A 15,747-nucleotide genomic window follows, 5' to 3' on the forward strand; every position below is an offset into this window, starting at 1 on the left:
GTTTTTTTTTTTTTTTTTTTTGGTGTTGAGAATTGAACCAGGAGTGCTTAACCACTGAACCATATCCCCAGCCATTTTTTAGATTTTATTTAGAGACAGGGTCTCACTGAGTTGCTTAGGGACTTGCTAAGTTGTTGAGGCTGGCTTTGAACTTGGGATCCTCCTGCCTCTACCTCACAAGCCACTGGGATTGCAGGCGTGTGCCACTGTGCCGGCTTCACATTGGGGCTCTTAACAGCTGAAGAATGATGTATTGGCAGTGGAGAGGCTGAGAGAGCTAGAATCTATTGAGCACCTGCTGTATACCAGTCAGTGCTTGAGGAGTTTCCATATAGTTTTGTATTTTACTTTCATATCATATTTATAAAATAGATACTCTTAGTTCCCATTTTACAGATGAAAAATTGAGGCTTAGAAACACCCAACTATCAGGTGAGGCCTTCACAATGCCAGCGTCTATGCTTTCTACCATAACTCACCACTTTTTGCAAAGATAGGAGAATTAGCCATTGAGTTCTGTTGGCTGTGAACAGGGCTGAGAAAAGAAAGGGCAGCAGGATGTCATTAGTTCTGTTAAGAGTAAGGGGTGAGATTTGGAACAGCTCTGGTGGATGGTGAATGAATGAATTCAGCTGTGATGGTGGGTGATGGGAAGACTATTGAAGAAACAGGGTCAGTTCAGAGCTCTCATGTTCCTGATTCAAGCATTTTAGTTGTTCATTATGGAGTAGAAGAAATGAGATCAGTGCCAGCATGGGAAACAGTTTTGGTGTCAGGGAAAGGAAGGGAGGTCACTAGTGATGGGGAGGAAAGAGCAGTTCCTGTCACCATAACAGACCAGTCATTTACTTGGAACATTCATCTGCTCAGTGCTAAGAATCAGGGACTCCCTTTCCTTATTGAGTAGGGGCTGCAAATGTATGTAAAATATAGTTCTCAGTCTCGCTTCTTGTCTTCCAGCCTCACTTTTTTCCTTCCTTCTAGCAGAAACCCTGCTTTTTTTTTTTTTTGAAGCTTTTATTTCCTGGAGTTGCAGTGTTTTTTCATTTATTTCATTCACTTTTCCATCTCTGATTCTGTTGACTTAACAAGACAGTCATCTTTGTTAAATATTTTTCGATATTAGAGCTGCTCAGAACACTTAGTAAATCAAATATCAGATCTCTGAACACTCACACTTTCTGCTTATTAGTAGCATTAGACTCCATCCTTATCAACACTACCCTGGCTGCTGAGCTTGTTAGCATAGTAATTGGCCACTGTTGGAGGCCACACGGGAAAATTAAAGTTATGCTTAGAATCTTAAGCTCTCTTTAAGAAACAAATTTTCTTTATATTCAGTGGTGTCTTCAGTGACATTATGTTCATATGATCTTTCATTTTGATAAGTAAACTACTTTTGTGTCACCCCTCTCTGAAGCCTTTAAATTCAGCTTGGGTATCAACTCCATCAAAAGGCCTTTCTTAGCTATCCCAAGTCTAAGTGACTTTTCTTCTGTATATTCCTCTAGTGTGCTGAACATCATTATCAGTTCAGCTTCTCAGACCATATTGTTCTTATGTTTATCTGTTTGATTTTCCTTTTCATTTTTAGCTCCTTGAGTGCAAGAGCTATTTTGTTTTATTCCTAGCACCAAGCATGATATAATTCCCAGAGCATAATTTTTTAAATACATGAATGTTAAACTTTAACCGTAGAAAGTACCAGATATTTCTATGTAATCATGAAAACTTGCATTTATGTTTTTTGTGACTTCCTGTTGTTCCCCAGTTTGAGGAGGCTTAAGTTTCTTTTTTTGTAAAATTTGGTGCTATTTTAAAATAATTCTGAAAGACACAGAATAGTGACTTCAATTTACTGTCTCTTTCTGATGAACTGGGAGGTTATTATTTATTCAGGTTATTAGCAGGGAGCAGGCATTAGTTTTGACAGTGAGCTGTCTACTGCACCTTAAAAAATATTTTCCCTAATCTGTATTCTCCCCTAAATTTCTATTCTCAATCTCTCTCTTCTCAGCCATGTTTTCTTGAAAGTTGAGTTTATACTTACTGCCTAATTTTGGCTTCTTCTCTTATCACTCCAGTGAAACTAGTGTGCTGGGTAGGTATGACTTTGAGTCAGCTAAAACTGAGAAATATTTTACCAATTATCTCTGCCACATTTGATTTATTAACCACCCTCCTTGAAACTCATGTAGTCCTTCACTACTTTCTTTTGTTTATTTGAAAAATAAAAATGGAAGCCAGGCATGGTGGTGTATAGCTATACTCTGGAAGCTGAGGCAGGAAGTCTCTAATTCCAGGCCAGCCTTAGCAATTTAGGAGAACCTATCTCAAAATAAAAATAAAAAATGGGCTGAAGATGTAGCTCAGTGATAGAATGTTTGACTAGCGTGTGTAAAGCCCTGGGTTCAGTCCTCAGTACTGCAAAAAATAAAATAACAACAACAAATGAAGTGCCACTTCTCCACAAGGTTAGTCTCTGGGATTTTGTAGTTAGTGAACAAGTTAAACATGGTCCCTGCCCTCATGGAACTTTCAGCCCATTTGAGAAGTAGCCATTCATTTATTTAATTCAATAAATATTTACTTAATGCCTGCTGTTTTCTAGATACTGTTTTTCCTAATTAAAGATAATGATGTAAATGATTTAGTTATTTAATTATTTCATCTTCATCTTGTGCTTTAAAGAAATAGAATTATCACTCATCATCCATTGGGGATTGGTTCTAGAAACACTTCCCCTTTCCCCATCCACGGATGCCCAAGTTCCTTATATAAAAGAGTGTACTAACTTTGCACATTCTTCCATATAGTTTAAATCACCTTTAGATGACTTATATATCTAATAAAATGTAAGTGCTAGACTAAGGTTGTAGCTCAATGGTAGAGCTCTTGCCTAGTACTTGTGAGGCTCTGGGTTCGATCCTCAGCATCACATAAAAACAAATAAACTGGGTGTAGTGTTATCCCAGCAGCTCAGGAAGCTGAGAGAGGAGGATCATGAGTTTAAAGCCAGTCTCAGCAACGGTGAGGCACTAAGCAACTCCATGAGACCCTGTCTCTAAATAAAATACAAAAAAGGGTTGGGGATGTGGCTTAGTGGCCTCTGAGTTCAATCCCTGGTACTAAATAAATAAATAAAGCTATTAACAAATATAAGTACTATATAAATAGTTGTTATATTATTTAGGGATTGATGAGGAAGAAAAAATCTGTATATGGTCAGTGCAGACATAGGTGGGGTTTTTTTTGAGAATATTTTCAATCTGTGGTTGGCTGAATTCAGGAATGAAGAACCCATAGATGCAGATTACTGGCTGCAGGAAGCTATGAGAACCTATAACAAGGATACCTGTTCTAGTTTGAGGTGATAATAAGGTCCAATCAGGGAAACGGTCTCTAAGGAAGGAACACTCAGTAGAAGCATGAATTGGCCAAAAACAAACTCAGATGGAAGCAGGGCAGAGACAAAGGGGTAGTTAAGAGTTAGCACTGTAGGAGCATCTTCAGAGTGAAATTCTGCTCTTATCTACCATGATTATTATAAGCTTTATGTTTGAGACATACAGACTCCTTTATTGCAACATCCACTGTCCCAATTTTCTTTACTGGTCAGTGATTATTTTGAAATCTTTCAGCACCAAAGAGGTTTTTAGTCTTAATGAGACATCAGAATATATGTGTGAGTAGATAATTAACAATATAGGCTAAGTATCAAATGAGTGGTATAGTTAAATTTATTATTGGCATTTAGAGAAAGGCCCTGTCCTGTAGACAAGGAGTGATTATATAGAGAACCTTGGAGATAGGCTTGAATTAAAGGAATAGAGAGACTCCAAAAAGCAAAGAAAGGAACTGGGCATTTCCAGCAGAGAGCAGGGAAAGAGTAAAGGCAAAGAGGTGGGTATTCTGAGTTGCATTTGGGGAACCAATGTGCTGTTGCCTGCCGGCTTAGACAGCCTTGTGTTTGGCTGGTTACTGAGTAATATGATAGAACATGGAAGAGACCCAGAGAATATCCTTGAGTATCAGGCTAAGGAACTGAGATTTTATCGTTTGGACAGAGATGGCATGTGTAGAACACTGTTTTAGAATTATTCTGGCATTGACCTCAAAACTAGGTTCTTTTGAACTGACTAGGGGAAGGTGGGTGTGGCGGTGCATGGCTGTAATCCCTGCAGCTCAGGAGGCTGAAGCAGAAGGATCACAAGTTCAAGGCCAGCCTGGGCAATTTGGCAAGACTGTGTCTCAAATAGTAAAAAAAATGGCTAAGGGTGTAGCTCAGTGATAGAATGTCCCACAAACAAAAACCCTAGGCACTGAGTGATTGAATAATTCAGTTCCTTGGAGCATCTCCTTTGTGGCAGTAGAAAAGGTACTAGGTTAGAGAGCACTTGCCTAAGAAAGCTGAAGATTTGTGCAAGGTCACCTTGGGAGTTGGATAGAGAAATGTGAAGTGGACAGGAGAATCTGGAGGAGTCTGGGCCCCTCTCTTTCTCCACCCCTGCAGGTATTTTTTAATGATTTTTTTAAATCAAAAGAATAATATTTTATTACACATGAAAATTATATGGAATTAATTCAGTGTCCTTAATAGTTTTTTGAACAGCTTTGCTGGTTCATTTACTTTTATTTTTTTTGGGGGGGGGAGTACTAGAGATTGAATTCAGGGGCACTCAGCCACTGAGCCATATCCTCATCCTTATTTTGCATTTTATTTAAAGACACGGTCTCACTGAGTTGCTTAGAGCCTCACTGTTGCTGAGGCTGGCTTTGAACTAGTGATCCTCCTGTCTCAGCCTCTGGGATTACAAGTGTGCACTAGTATACCTAGCTTTGGTTCATTTATTTATGTCTGTGGCTGCTTTAATCTGTGATGGCAGACTTGAATTCTAGTGACTGAAACCATAAAGCCCACAGAGCATAGATTTGTACTGTTTGGCTTTTTATAGAAAACCATCCACCCTTGGGCTGGGGTTGTGGCTCAGTGGTAGAGTGCTTGCCTAGCATGTGCAAGGCCCTGGGTTCAATCCTTAGCACCACATAAAAATAAATAAATAAAATAAAGATATTGTGTCCAACTACAACTAAAAAAATAAATATTAAAAAAAAAAAAGAAAACCATCTACCCTTGACTCCACTCTATCCTTTTCTTAATTCTCTTTCCTGAAACTGAATGGCCCTCTCTACCCAGGCTTTTTTCCTTTTCTTTTTCTTTTTTTGTAGTTGGGATAAAATTTAGGGCTTGTACATACTAGACCACCACTGAGCTATAGCTCCCAGCCCCACCCAGGCTTGGTCTCTTTTTTCTTTTTTCTTGGTACTGGAGATTGAACCCAGGGCATTTTACCACTGAGGTACATCCCCAGCTCTTTTTTATTTTTTTATTTTGAGACCGACTTTGCCAAAACTGAAGCTGGACTTGTTCCTCCTGCCTCAGCCTCTGAAATTATTGGGGTTACTATGTAAAAGCCCCCAACCAGGTTTTTAAATAGTATCTTTATCTTCTTTGTGTCCCTTCCTGGATCCTCAACTTTTCTTTCTTCCAGGACTTTTCTCCTTCCAAATCTGCTCAAGAACTAGCCTACTAAGAAGAAAAAAAGCCATCAATTCAGAAGTTCTCCTGTGTGTCTACCATGATCCCTAATCTCTCCCTTCACTTCTCCTTTTATTTATTTACCTTAATCCAGTTTTCTGTTTCCAGCAACGCGCAGACTAGTCTTGCTGAGGCATTAGTGAATTCCTGGCTGCTGATCCGGTTGTTTTCCCAGTCCTTATCTTCCTTGTTTTCTCTGACATTTGACATGTTGATCATTCCCTTCTCCTTGAGACCCTTTTTCTGTGGTTTCTATGACACTCTTCTTTGCTTCTTTGCCTACCTCTCCAGCTCGTTCTTCTTCTTATCTGTCAAGGACTTCTCATCTTTTACTAGTACATTAAGTGTGGTAGCTTTTTTCAGGGCCTGTTCTTTGTGCTGTTATGAAATCTTATTATGTGCCAGTCACTATGTTAAAATGCTTTACATAAATGATTTTTAATCCTTTTAGCAATCCTAAAAAGACAAAATAAGAAAGTGGAGGCATAGTGAGATTAATGTTCCTAAGATTACACAATAAATTGCAGAGCTGGAACTTGAACTTGAGCCTACTGTATGTAGTATACAGGTAGCTGGCTGTAACTCTTAGACTAAAGGTTCTTGCCATAGACTTTCTTTAGCTTCCAGTCTATAAAAAAGTCCAACTGTGTACTTTATGCCCAACGTTTCTACTTGGGCCCTTCATCATCTCTGGCCTACCCAGCTCCACTCTGGTAACCTGACCACTTACCTAGTTATCCAGGCTGTAATCTTGGGATTGGTCTTTGCTTTGTCTCTCCACCTCTCCCACTCGTCAGCACCCATTTGTTGTTACAACTGATCATTCCAGCTCTTTTAATTTCTCTGATTCATCTCTTGTAATGTCCACTGTTACTTCTCTATTTTATGTTCTTCTCATCTCTTTCCTGAACTTCTCATCTCTTTTAATTGCTCTTATCTTCCAGTCTGTCTTCTCCAAAGCTATCAGAATGACTTCACCTAAATTCTAATTCTGATTGTATTGCTATCTTGGCAAAACCTGTCAGTGGCTCCCATTGACGGCCTCTTCTGTGGCTTACATAGGAATGCTTCACCTCATTTTTCCTACTCGTCTCCTTACAATCTCTCACATACTGCAAGTGTTTGTGGCTTGTGTCATCACACTCATCACCATGCAATTCCCATGCTGTTCCATCTTTCTGGAATACCCTTCTCTGTCTGCTTTGTCTGAGGAATGCCTTTTCAGCTCCCCCCAAAAAAGCTAACAGGTGAAAAGTGTTAGAAGTTACCTTTTTATGTTCCCAAAGCACCTTATGTACATATCTGTTTGAAAGCTTAGCACAGGGTGAAATAGTTTGTACACATGTCTTCCTTTACCACTGGCTCTTCCCTTCAAGGCAGAGATTTTTGTCCTACTCAGTTTTTAATCTGTGGTATGGAGCATGTTACCTGAGACTGTAGTTCAGTAGTTGTTGAATGAATGGCTAATGTACAGTAGCAGTAGTGTACTATAATTGGAAATGTGGATTGAGGCTTTGGAAAGTTCAGAATTAAAGATTTATGCACATGAAAATGTTAAAAGCTAAAAAGAACGGATGATTCTTATTCCATGCATGGTGGTATATGCCATAAGCCCAAAGACTCAGGAGGCTGAAGCAGGAGGATCTCAAGTTCAAGGCAACTCACCTAACTTAGCGAGACCTTATTTAAAAATAAAATTTAGGGGCTGGGGCTGGGGCTCAGTGGTAGCATACTTGCCTGGCATGTGTGAAGCATGGGGTTTGATTCTCAGCACCACATATAAATAAATAAATAATAAATGAAGGTTTATCAACAACTAAAAAACAAAAAAAAAAAATTAAAAAAGGATGAGACTATAGATCAGTGGTAAAGTGCTTACATAGCACACACAAAGCCCTGGATTTGGTCCTCAATACTGCAAAAAGGAAAAAAATAAATTCTTTGAAGGTAGTTTAAGAAATATCACACCTACAAATATTCCAAGAAATTCAAGATACATTTTTTTTTCATCTTGTAAACTTCAAAATATGCAGTGGAAAAACTACCTAGGGATACAGTGTTTGATAGTTAACATATAAATTTCAAGATGTTTTAAACTCAGTGTAACATTAGTTGTAATCGAGATAAAACACTAGGTGGTAAAGTATTTAAATCAAGCTTTAAAGTGAAGTTAAGAGCCAGGTATGGTGCCACTAGCCTGTAATCCCAGAGGCTTGGGAACCTGAAGCAGGAGGATCGCAAGTTAAAAGCCAGCCTCAGCAACTTATCGAGGCCCTAAATAACTCAATGAGACCCTGTCTCTAAATAATTAAATACAGAAAAAGGCTGGGGATGTGGCTCAGTGGTTGAGCGCCCCTGGATTCACTCCCCAGTACCAAAAAAAAAAAAAAAGTGAAGAGTTTTATATGAATACAGGTAAGTATAATAGTGTATGTTCCTCTTTGATGGATAGATGTAGAGTCTAAAAACACCCTTATATTCATTTAGAATATTCATTTATATACAAGCCAATTTCTTCCCTGTTATTCATTAGACATTGTCCAGATGTAATTTGATCAACAAAAGAATTTCCACACTTTGCCAGTAGATGTTGTTTCTGTGTTGATGAAAAAAATGTGTTTTTGCTTCTCCTAGTAACTGAGCTCATGGGGAGTTAAGCCCTGGGTGGCCCTTTTGTCCCATTGATGAGATGTCCTCTGTTTGCCAGGTAAAGCGGTACCAGTGCACCTTTGAAGGCTGTCCCCGTACCTACAGCACAGCAGGCAACCTGCGTACCCACCAGAAGACTCATCGAGGAGAGTATACATTCGTCTGTAATCAGGAGGGCTGTGGCAAGGCCTTCCTCACCTCTTACAGCCTCAGGATCCATGTGCGAGTGCACACGAAGGAGAAGCCATTTGAGTGTGATGTGCAGGGCTGTGAGAAGGCATTCAACACACTGTACAGGTCAGCCTCTCCTCCACTGCACCTCCAGCCTGACTCTGACCTTATGGCTGCAGAGCTCTTTCTCCTTGTACAGGAGAGATGTTCACTTTCAGAGCTTCAGAGTGCACAGCTTACTCCAGCTATTTAAAATTCATTAGTGAAACTTGTTACCTAAAGATGAATATATCTTGGTTTGGGCGGAAATGATAGTACATCTGTATTTAGATTTGCATCTCATAAAGTGACATTCTGACCTTAGAATTTTAGTAGTTTGCATAGAGTAATATTTCCCCTTGCTGCAGGATCGTCATACTAAGGCTTCTGTAATTTTCTTTCCTATCTCACCTTGAAGGTAACTCTTTTCCTACCCTGAGAGATGGGGAATCACTCACTTGATGGCTATTTCTCTTTTCCATGTTTTTTTTCAAGAGACTTACACTAGTCCCTAATATTAAATATAAAGTATTAGAAAGCAATAGCTAACATTTAGAAAACACACTGTACTAGGTGCAGTGGTGCATGCCTGTAATCCCAACGGTCAAGAGGATGAGGCAGGAGGATCACAAGTTCAAAGCCAGCCTCAGCAATTTAGCGAGGCCCTAAGCAACTCAGCAAGACCCTGTCTCTAATAAAATATAAAAAAGGGCTGGGGATGTGGCTCAGTGGTTAAGTGCCCCTGAGTTCAATTCTTATTACCAAAAAAAAAAAAACAAGAAAAGAAACACACACTGGTCTTTTAAGTATTAGTCCTTCACAACAGCTGATAAATAAGTGGAAGCACAGAGAGGTTGCATGACTGTCTCTGGAACATTTATACCATTATGTTATTTACTCCTGAATTTCTCTTCAGGTGAAAATTTTGACATACTAAAATGAGTGCTAAATTCTCATGGTTGTGTACTTCTTATGCACTTGATCCTGAAGCATATTAAGCTGGCATGGGGAAGTTGTATAGTACCTTGTGTCAATGGGCATTTCTCTGGGCTATTTTTCAGGCTGAAAGCACATCAGAGGCTTCACACAGGGAAAACGTTTAACTGTGAATCTGAAGGCTGCAGCAAATACTTCACCACACTCAGTGATCTGAGGAAGCACATTCGAACCCATACAGGAGAAAAGCCATTTCGGTAAGTCTTACTGTTTTCCTATTTGTCACTCACCAGGTTTCAGCTGGGTATCTTGATAAACTCTAGGAATTTTTCAAAGTAGAAAGAAAACTCCCTTTACTAGTTCTTTCTTTGGCCATGTTGGCTCACCCCACGGTAGCTGTAACCAACTGCCAGGGATTAGAGGGGTGCAGTTGGACTCCAGGAGCATCCCTGCTCTGTGGATGATGGTCTTTCTGCCTTATTTTTTCCCCTTTATTTTCAAGAAATATTACTTGAACTCACGTATGTGATACATACTGTTATTAGTGCTAGAGAAATACTAAGAAGCAGGCCCTCCTTAACAGCCTTGGCCTGGTGGAGAAGAAACACAAATTAGTAGACGTTGTCTAAGGCTTGAAGACCAAAGAGAGATACCTACTTAAAAATTGAAATAAGACCTGGGCACGGTGTTGGGCACCTGTAGTCCCAGCTACTTGGGAGGCTGAGGCAGAAGAATTGCAAGTTTGAGGGCTGGGATTGTAGCTCAGCGGTAGAGCACAGGCGGGACCCGGGTTCAATCCTCAGCACCACATAAAAATAAAGGCGTTGTGTTGTGTCCATCTATACCTAAAAAATAAATATTAAAAAAAAAAAAAAAAGAATTGCAAGTTTGAGGCTGGACTTGACAACTTAGTGTGAGACCCTAAAAATAAAATAAAAAGAGCTGAGTCTGTAGCTCAGTATTCAGTGTGCAAAGCCCTGGGTTCAGTCCCCAGTACAAAAAAAAAAGTAATTGAAGCGGGGTAAGGAGGAGGGACACAAGGGAAAGTGAAAGGTAGGAATGCTTAAGTTAGTGGTAAAGTATTGTATTTTGTTATTTGTTCAGTTGTTGTTTTGTAATATCTCACACGTGTATACACACACAGGACCATCCATTTTACATATATATTAGTATATATATACACATATATATTCATGAAACGAATTTATAAACCTGAAGGAGGGACTTGTTTCATCTGCTTTCTTTCCTGTTCATAACATGTTGCATGGTTCCAGTCATTCAGTAGGCCCTCAGAAACATCTATGAAATGATTATATGACATTTCTATGAGATAATTGTTTTGTAAGAATCCCCCTTAGTGTAATATAAATGTGTTGCCAAAGATTTCCCATAAACAGTATTTTTTAATTTTGGCAGGAGATATTGCTATTATATTCAAGGCATTAAGTATGCTACCTGTCCATTCTCAAATCACTCATCTCCTCATCAGAATACTTAGAAACAATTTAAAAGTCTTCAGATACAGTCAGCTTTTAGATACCAATTAAACGGAACTAACTTTTTAAATTACAGATGTACTGTCATGTGTAGCTAATAAAAAAATAAAAAATAAAAAAATATATAAATAAAATAAATAAATAACAGATGTACTCTGGAGTCATGGCCCCTTTAAGAACAAGAGTGGTTAAATTCTAGTTAGTTATTCTGCAGTTGCTGTGAAGCTTAGGTTGTTTTTTCTCCCCACCACATAGGCTGCTGAGAGGATTATGATTTCTGTCTAGGCACATGCATTTATTTTTGTGATGATTAAAACTGTTATTTTTTTTTTCATGAATATTAGATGGGATTTTAGACAATGATAATGATTATATGTAATTTAAAAAATGAAAGTGCCAGCCAGGCATGGTGGTGCACACCTGTAATTCCAGGGCTTGGGAGGCTGAAGCAAGAGGATTGCGAGTTCAAAGCCAGCCTCAGCAAAAGTGAGCACTAAGCAACTCAGTGAGACCCTGTCTCTAAACAAAATACAAAATAGGGCTGGGGATGTGGCTCAGTGGTCAAGTGCCCCTGAGTTCAATTCCTGGTACCCTCCTCCCTAAAAAATGCCTTAGAGAAGCTTTCTACTTCAAAGAAATAAGATATTTTGTATTAAAAAATGGATTTGTTAATATACATAATTATTAAATGTTCACATAATTATTAAATGTGTGCAAAACCAACAGCAAATATGAAGGGCTACGTGGACCCTGCCCTTATAGAATTTACTATCTAGGAGAACAGATAATAAATGTATACACAGAGAGATAAAACAAGATTAGAATTGAGAGATGCTGTAAAAGAAGCATGTAGATAAATGCTTGTCTTAGTAATTCTAAGGAGGGAAAGGTTAATTCTAGCTTTGATTACCAAGAAAGTAAAAGGGAGGGCTGATGATGTAGCTCAGTGGTAAAGCACTTGCCCATAATTGCACAAGTCTCTGGGTTCAACTCCCTATATCACCAAGAAAAAAAATCAAGAAAGTAAAAGAGAAAGAAGTGAGTCTCTACACTGAAGATTACAGGTGATAGCCAAACTGTTGTAATGGATTATGTCCTAAGGTTGTATTTCAACCTTGTGCATATATGATGGCCTCTTTACCCACTCTTGATATTTGTAATATTTTACTGTAGATTTTCCATGTGGGCTCTGTCAGTAGAGTTCTCTTAAGTAATTAACTAAAGACTTTTGTATCAGCTTCTTAACTGGGCCTTACCTACCAGACTAGAAGAACTTATCCTGAGCTCTCTGCTGCCTCTGATCCCAGATGTGCCACCTTATCTTTCAGGGGCCTCCCATCATTGCCATCTCTAAAACCAGTTTTATTGATCTAATCTTAGTGTTTTGAATGTATAGTTTGCATTTACAAGAGATGTTGAGGATTAAGGACTCTTAGCTAATGACTCTGTTTCTCTTTGCTTTAACAACTTGTTTAGATGTGATCATGATGGCTGTGGAAAAGCATTTGCAGCAAGCCACCACCTTAAAACTCATGTCCGTACACATACCGGTGAGTTGAGGCTAGTTTCTATTTTTCATTTTAACCTGCATCAAGCCTGTAACTAAGTATGTGTGTTTCCATTGAGACCTGTTAAACTAGGTGGGGGGAGTGATCCTAATCAGCTTAGCCTTCACCTAATAATGTTTGAGTTTCTTTCAGAGGTGAAAGAATCTAAAGGTTGAACTCAGGAATCCAACTTTAAGAAATGAAACCAGTACAGAAGTATTCTTTTAAAAAGAAACTGTAAGAAAGTGAATCTTCCCTTTAAACTTCCTGGGTAGGCTGGGGTTGTGGCTCAGTGGTAGAGTGCTCACCCAGTATGTGTGAGACACTGGGTTCGATCCTCCACATAAACATAAACAAATAAAATAAAAGTCATTGTGTCCATCTACAGCTAAAGAAAAATATATATTTTTAAATTTTTTTTAGCTATACATGGACACAATTTCTTTATTTTGTTTTATTTTTATTTTTTTATGTGGTGTTGAGGATCGAACCCAGTGCCTCACATATGCAAGGCAAGCGCTCTGCCACTGAGCCACCACCCTAGCCCAAGAAAAATATTTTTAAAAATTAAAGATAAAAAACTTCCAGGAGTGAGCTATATCCTGTGCTTTGCTCTGCATTAAGTTTCAGAACTGAGATAATTAGCATGTAGTTTACTCACCTTTTAACAACTATTACCCAAACCCTCATAAGAATTTTACTTCCCCCCCATTAGGAAAAGGTAGATTCTTAAACCAGCTAAATGAGTTTATGGTGAAATTAACACTACTTTGTCATTCTTGCAGGTGAAAGACCCTTCTTCTGCCCCAGTAATGGCTGTGAGAAAACATTCAGCACTCAATACAGTCTCAAAAGTCACATGAAAGGTCATGATAACAAAGGACACTCATACAATGCACTTCCACAACACAACGGATCAGAGGTGTGCAGTGTTCTTCTCTCTTGTTTTGATCTGAGCATCACAAAACAGCAACTGTTTGTGTCTCACACAAAAAAGGTTGAAATGTCTTCTTTACATATTTGATATTGAGAGGGGAGAAATCAGGGTCAAAATCTATGGCTTTGCAATGGAGTGGTGGTGGAAGCCAGAAATCTCACCAGACATCCTGTCCTTTAGTCTCTTCTTCAGCTCTGCCTCATTTCCATCAGGTATGGTGGAAGAAGGTGCCCTTGAACCCGGAGGTCTCAGAGTGGCTTTCAAAGGGTCAGCCAGATGCTCTACAGAGTATCCTCTTCCATCTTTATACCTATAAAGTGGCAAATATGTACTTGAGTTTGGGACATAAATTTATGTTCTTCACACAGCCTGTCATTGGAGAGCCAAGCAAAGGCTGGAGAAGAATCGCTTGTCCTGGCCTGTTTGAAGTGTTTGTAAACCAAAAGGTTTAAGAGTTACTAGCTTAAGACACTGAGCCACAGAATAAGCCTCTGAGGAGTTTTAAGTTTTGTTTAATTTTCTTTACTGAGTCCCTCCATTTTTCCTGGTCCCCTGAAGCTACCACCCCATTCCAGAAAGATCTTGGGATCAATATTTACTGTTATTACTTTTAATAGGGTTTAAGCACTGACCTATTAAGCCTGAAAAGTAAAGTGCTATTATTTTCTTATTGTTTTATGGATAAATAAACTGAAGCTGATAGAGCAAAGTCTTCAGTTGTACCTTGAGAATATATCTAGAATCTGATGACTTATTCTGATTACATTTTTGTTCAATCCATTTCCCCCCACCCCAGCCTGGATTATTGGAATAATGGGCTAAGTGGGCTTTTTAGCAGCTTTTCCTCCTGCCTTCTACCTCCCCACCAATTTGCCTCCCATCTTCTCTGCATCCATGTTCATTCTCCAGAAGAAGGGAATCTCCTCTATCTCAGCCCATGCCACTTGTATTGCCATTGAGTCTCCAGCCTGGTCTCTGAACTTCAGACTTGCAAATTCACTGACTTTCTTTGGAATATTCTTAATATGTATAGCATGATTTTGATTTCGGTAGAGACAAAATATTCTAATTCTAGAGTTTCCAATTTTTAAACAATAAAGAATCCATTTAAAAGGATTCTTCTCCAGTCCCGAGTTTCAGTAGTAATAATAGCTAACACTTACTGAATGTTAAATATGTGCCAGGTAACTTGCTAAGTGCTTTTATATGTATTATCTACAAGAACTCTATGAGGGTGTTACTAATAATCCCCATGTTACTAATTAAGAAACTGAGACAAAGAGAAATTAAATAACTTGCCTAAATATCCAGAACTTATAATTAGTCTAATTTAGGCAGGCAGTGTGATTCCAGAGCCTGGTTCTTAACCCTTGTGTTGTGAGAGACAGAATAGCCTTAGCTATGGAGGTAGCCTGTGGAGCACAGCTATGTGGATTCAAATCCAGGTTCAGTCACTAATCACATGACCTTAGGCAGATGACTTCTTGTGCCTTAGTTTTTTCATCTGTAAAAGCCAAATAGAAATTTTAAACATGGGAGTCTTTCTGTACTAAGCTGCATTTCATTAGTCACAATCAGTTTTCTTAATTCTCAATTTCTCAGTTTTCTCCATGGCTAATTTAACTGCCAACAACCTCTGAGCACTGGAGTGTATCACTGCCCAGTCCTCACAGCTCATCTTCTCTGAATCCTTGGTCATTTTCCAGTAGAGGGATGTTTCCTACTCAGGCCTCACATGCCATCTATGTTGCCTTCAAGTCCTACATTGATATCTCCCATCTGGTCTCCCCCTGAACTCCACACATTTGCATATTAAACCATCTACTCCACGCCTCCACCCAGATAATATCTCATCTTCTAAAACTTAACATGGCCAAAACTGTTCCTTCTGCAATTTTTCTTAGTAAATGGCAACTAATTTCTAGTGGCAGAGGCCAAAATTCCTCCTGACTCCTTTCTTCTCCTCACACCCCATGCCCACCAGCAAAGACTATCAGCTCCACCTTGAAAATATATCTAGAATCTGATCACTTTTCTGATTGTTTCACTCATTAGCTTCTTGCCTGGATTAATGGAATAATTTGCTAAGCCTTTTCTCCTCTTCTTCTACTTCCCATCCCAGTCTACTGCAGACTGTTCTATATGTAGCCAGAGCAGTCTTTCTAGACTGTGACACAGATATTGCTTGTTGTCTGCTTGTAACCCCTCCAGAGAAGCAGCTTGTATCATTTAGAGTAAAAATCAAAATCTTACAGTGGTCCTATGCTCTCTGGCCTTGTCACTTTTCTGATCTCATCTATTTTTCTTCCTCTTTCTTTAGCTGTATTGTCCTCTGTGTGGTTCCTTGAACCAAGGAAAGCCCACTCTTACCGC

The 15,747-nt window shown here is 39.0% G+C and overlaps 1 protein-coding gene across 1 annotated transcript in view; it reads left to right on the plus strand.

The window, feature by feature from the left end:
- Window positions 1-15,747, plus strand: part of Mtf1 (metal regulatory transcription factor 1) — a 40,317-nt gene that overhangs the window by 10,647 nt on the left and 13,923 nt on the right. The window contains exons 3-6 of the mRNA XM_015485244.2: window positions 8,307-8,545; window positions 9,520-9,651; window positions 12,367-12,440; window positions 13,223-13,359. Of these exons, the coding sequence (XP_015340730.1) occupies window positions 8,307-8,545; window positions 9,520-9,651; window positions 12,367-12,440; window positions 13,223-13,359 (582 nt within the window). The remainder of the gene's footprint in view (window positions 1-8,306; window positions 8,546-9,519; window positions 9,652-12,366; window positions 12,441-13,222; window positions 13,360-15,747) is intronic.

Source organism: Marmota marmota, unplaced genomic scaffold (assembly GCF_001458135.2).
Source record: "Marmota marmota marmota unplaced genomic scaffold, marMar, whole genome shotgun sequence".
In the NCBI taxonomy this organism is placed as follows: domain Eukaryota; kingdom Metazoa; phylum Chordata; class Mammalia; order Rodentia; family Sciuridae; genus Marmota; species Marmota marmota.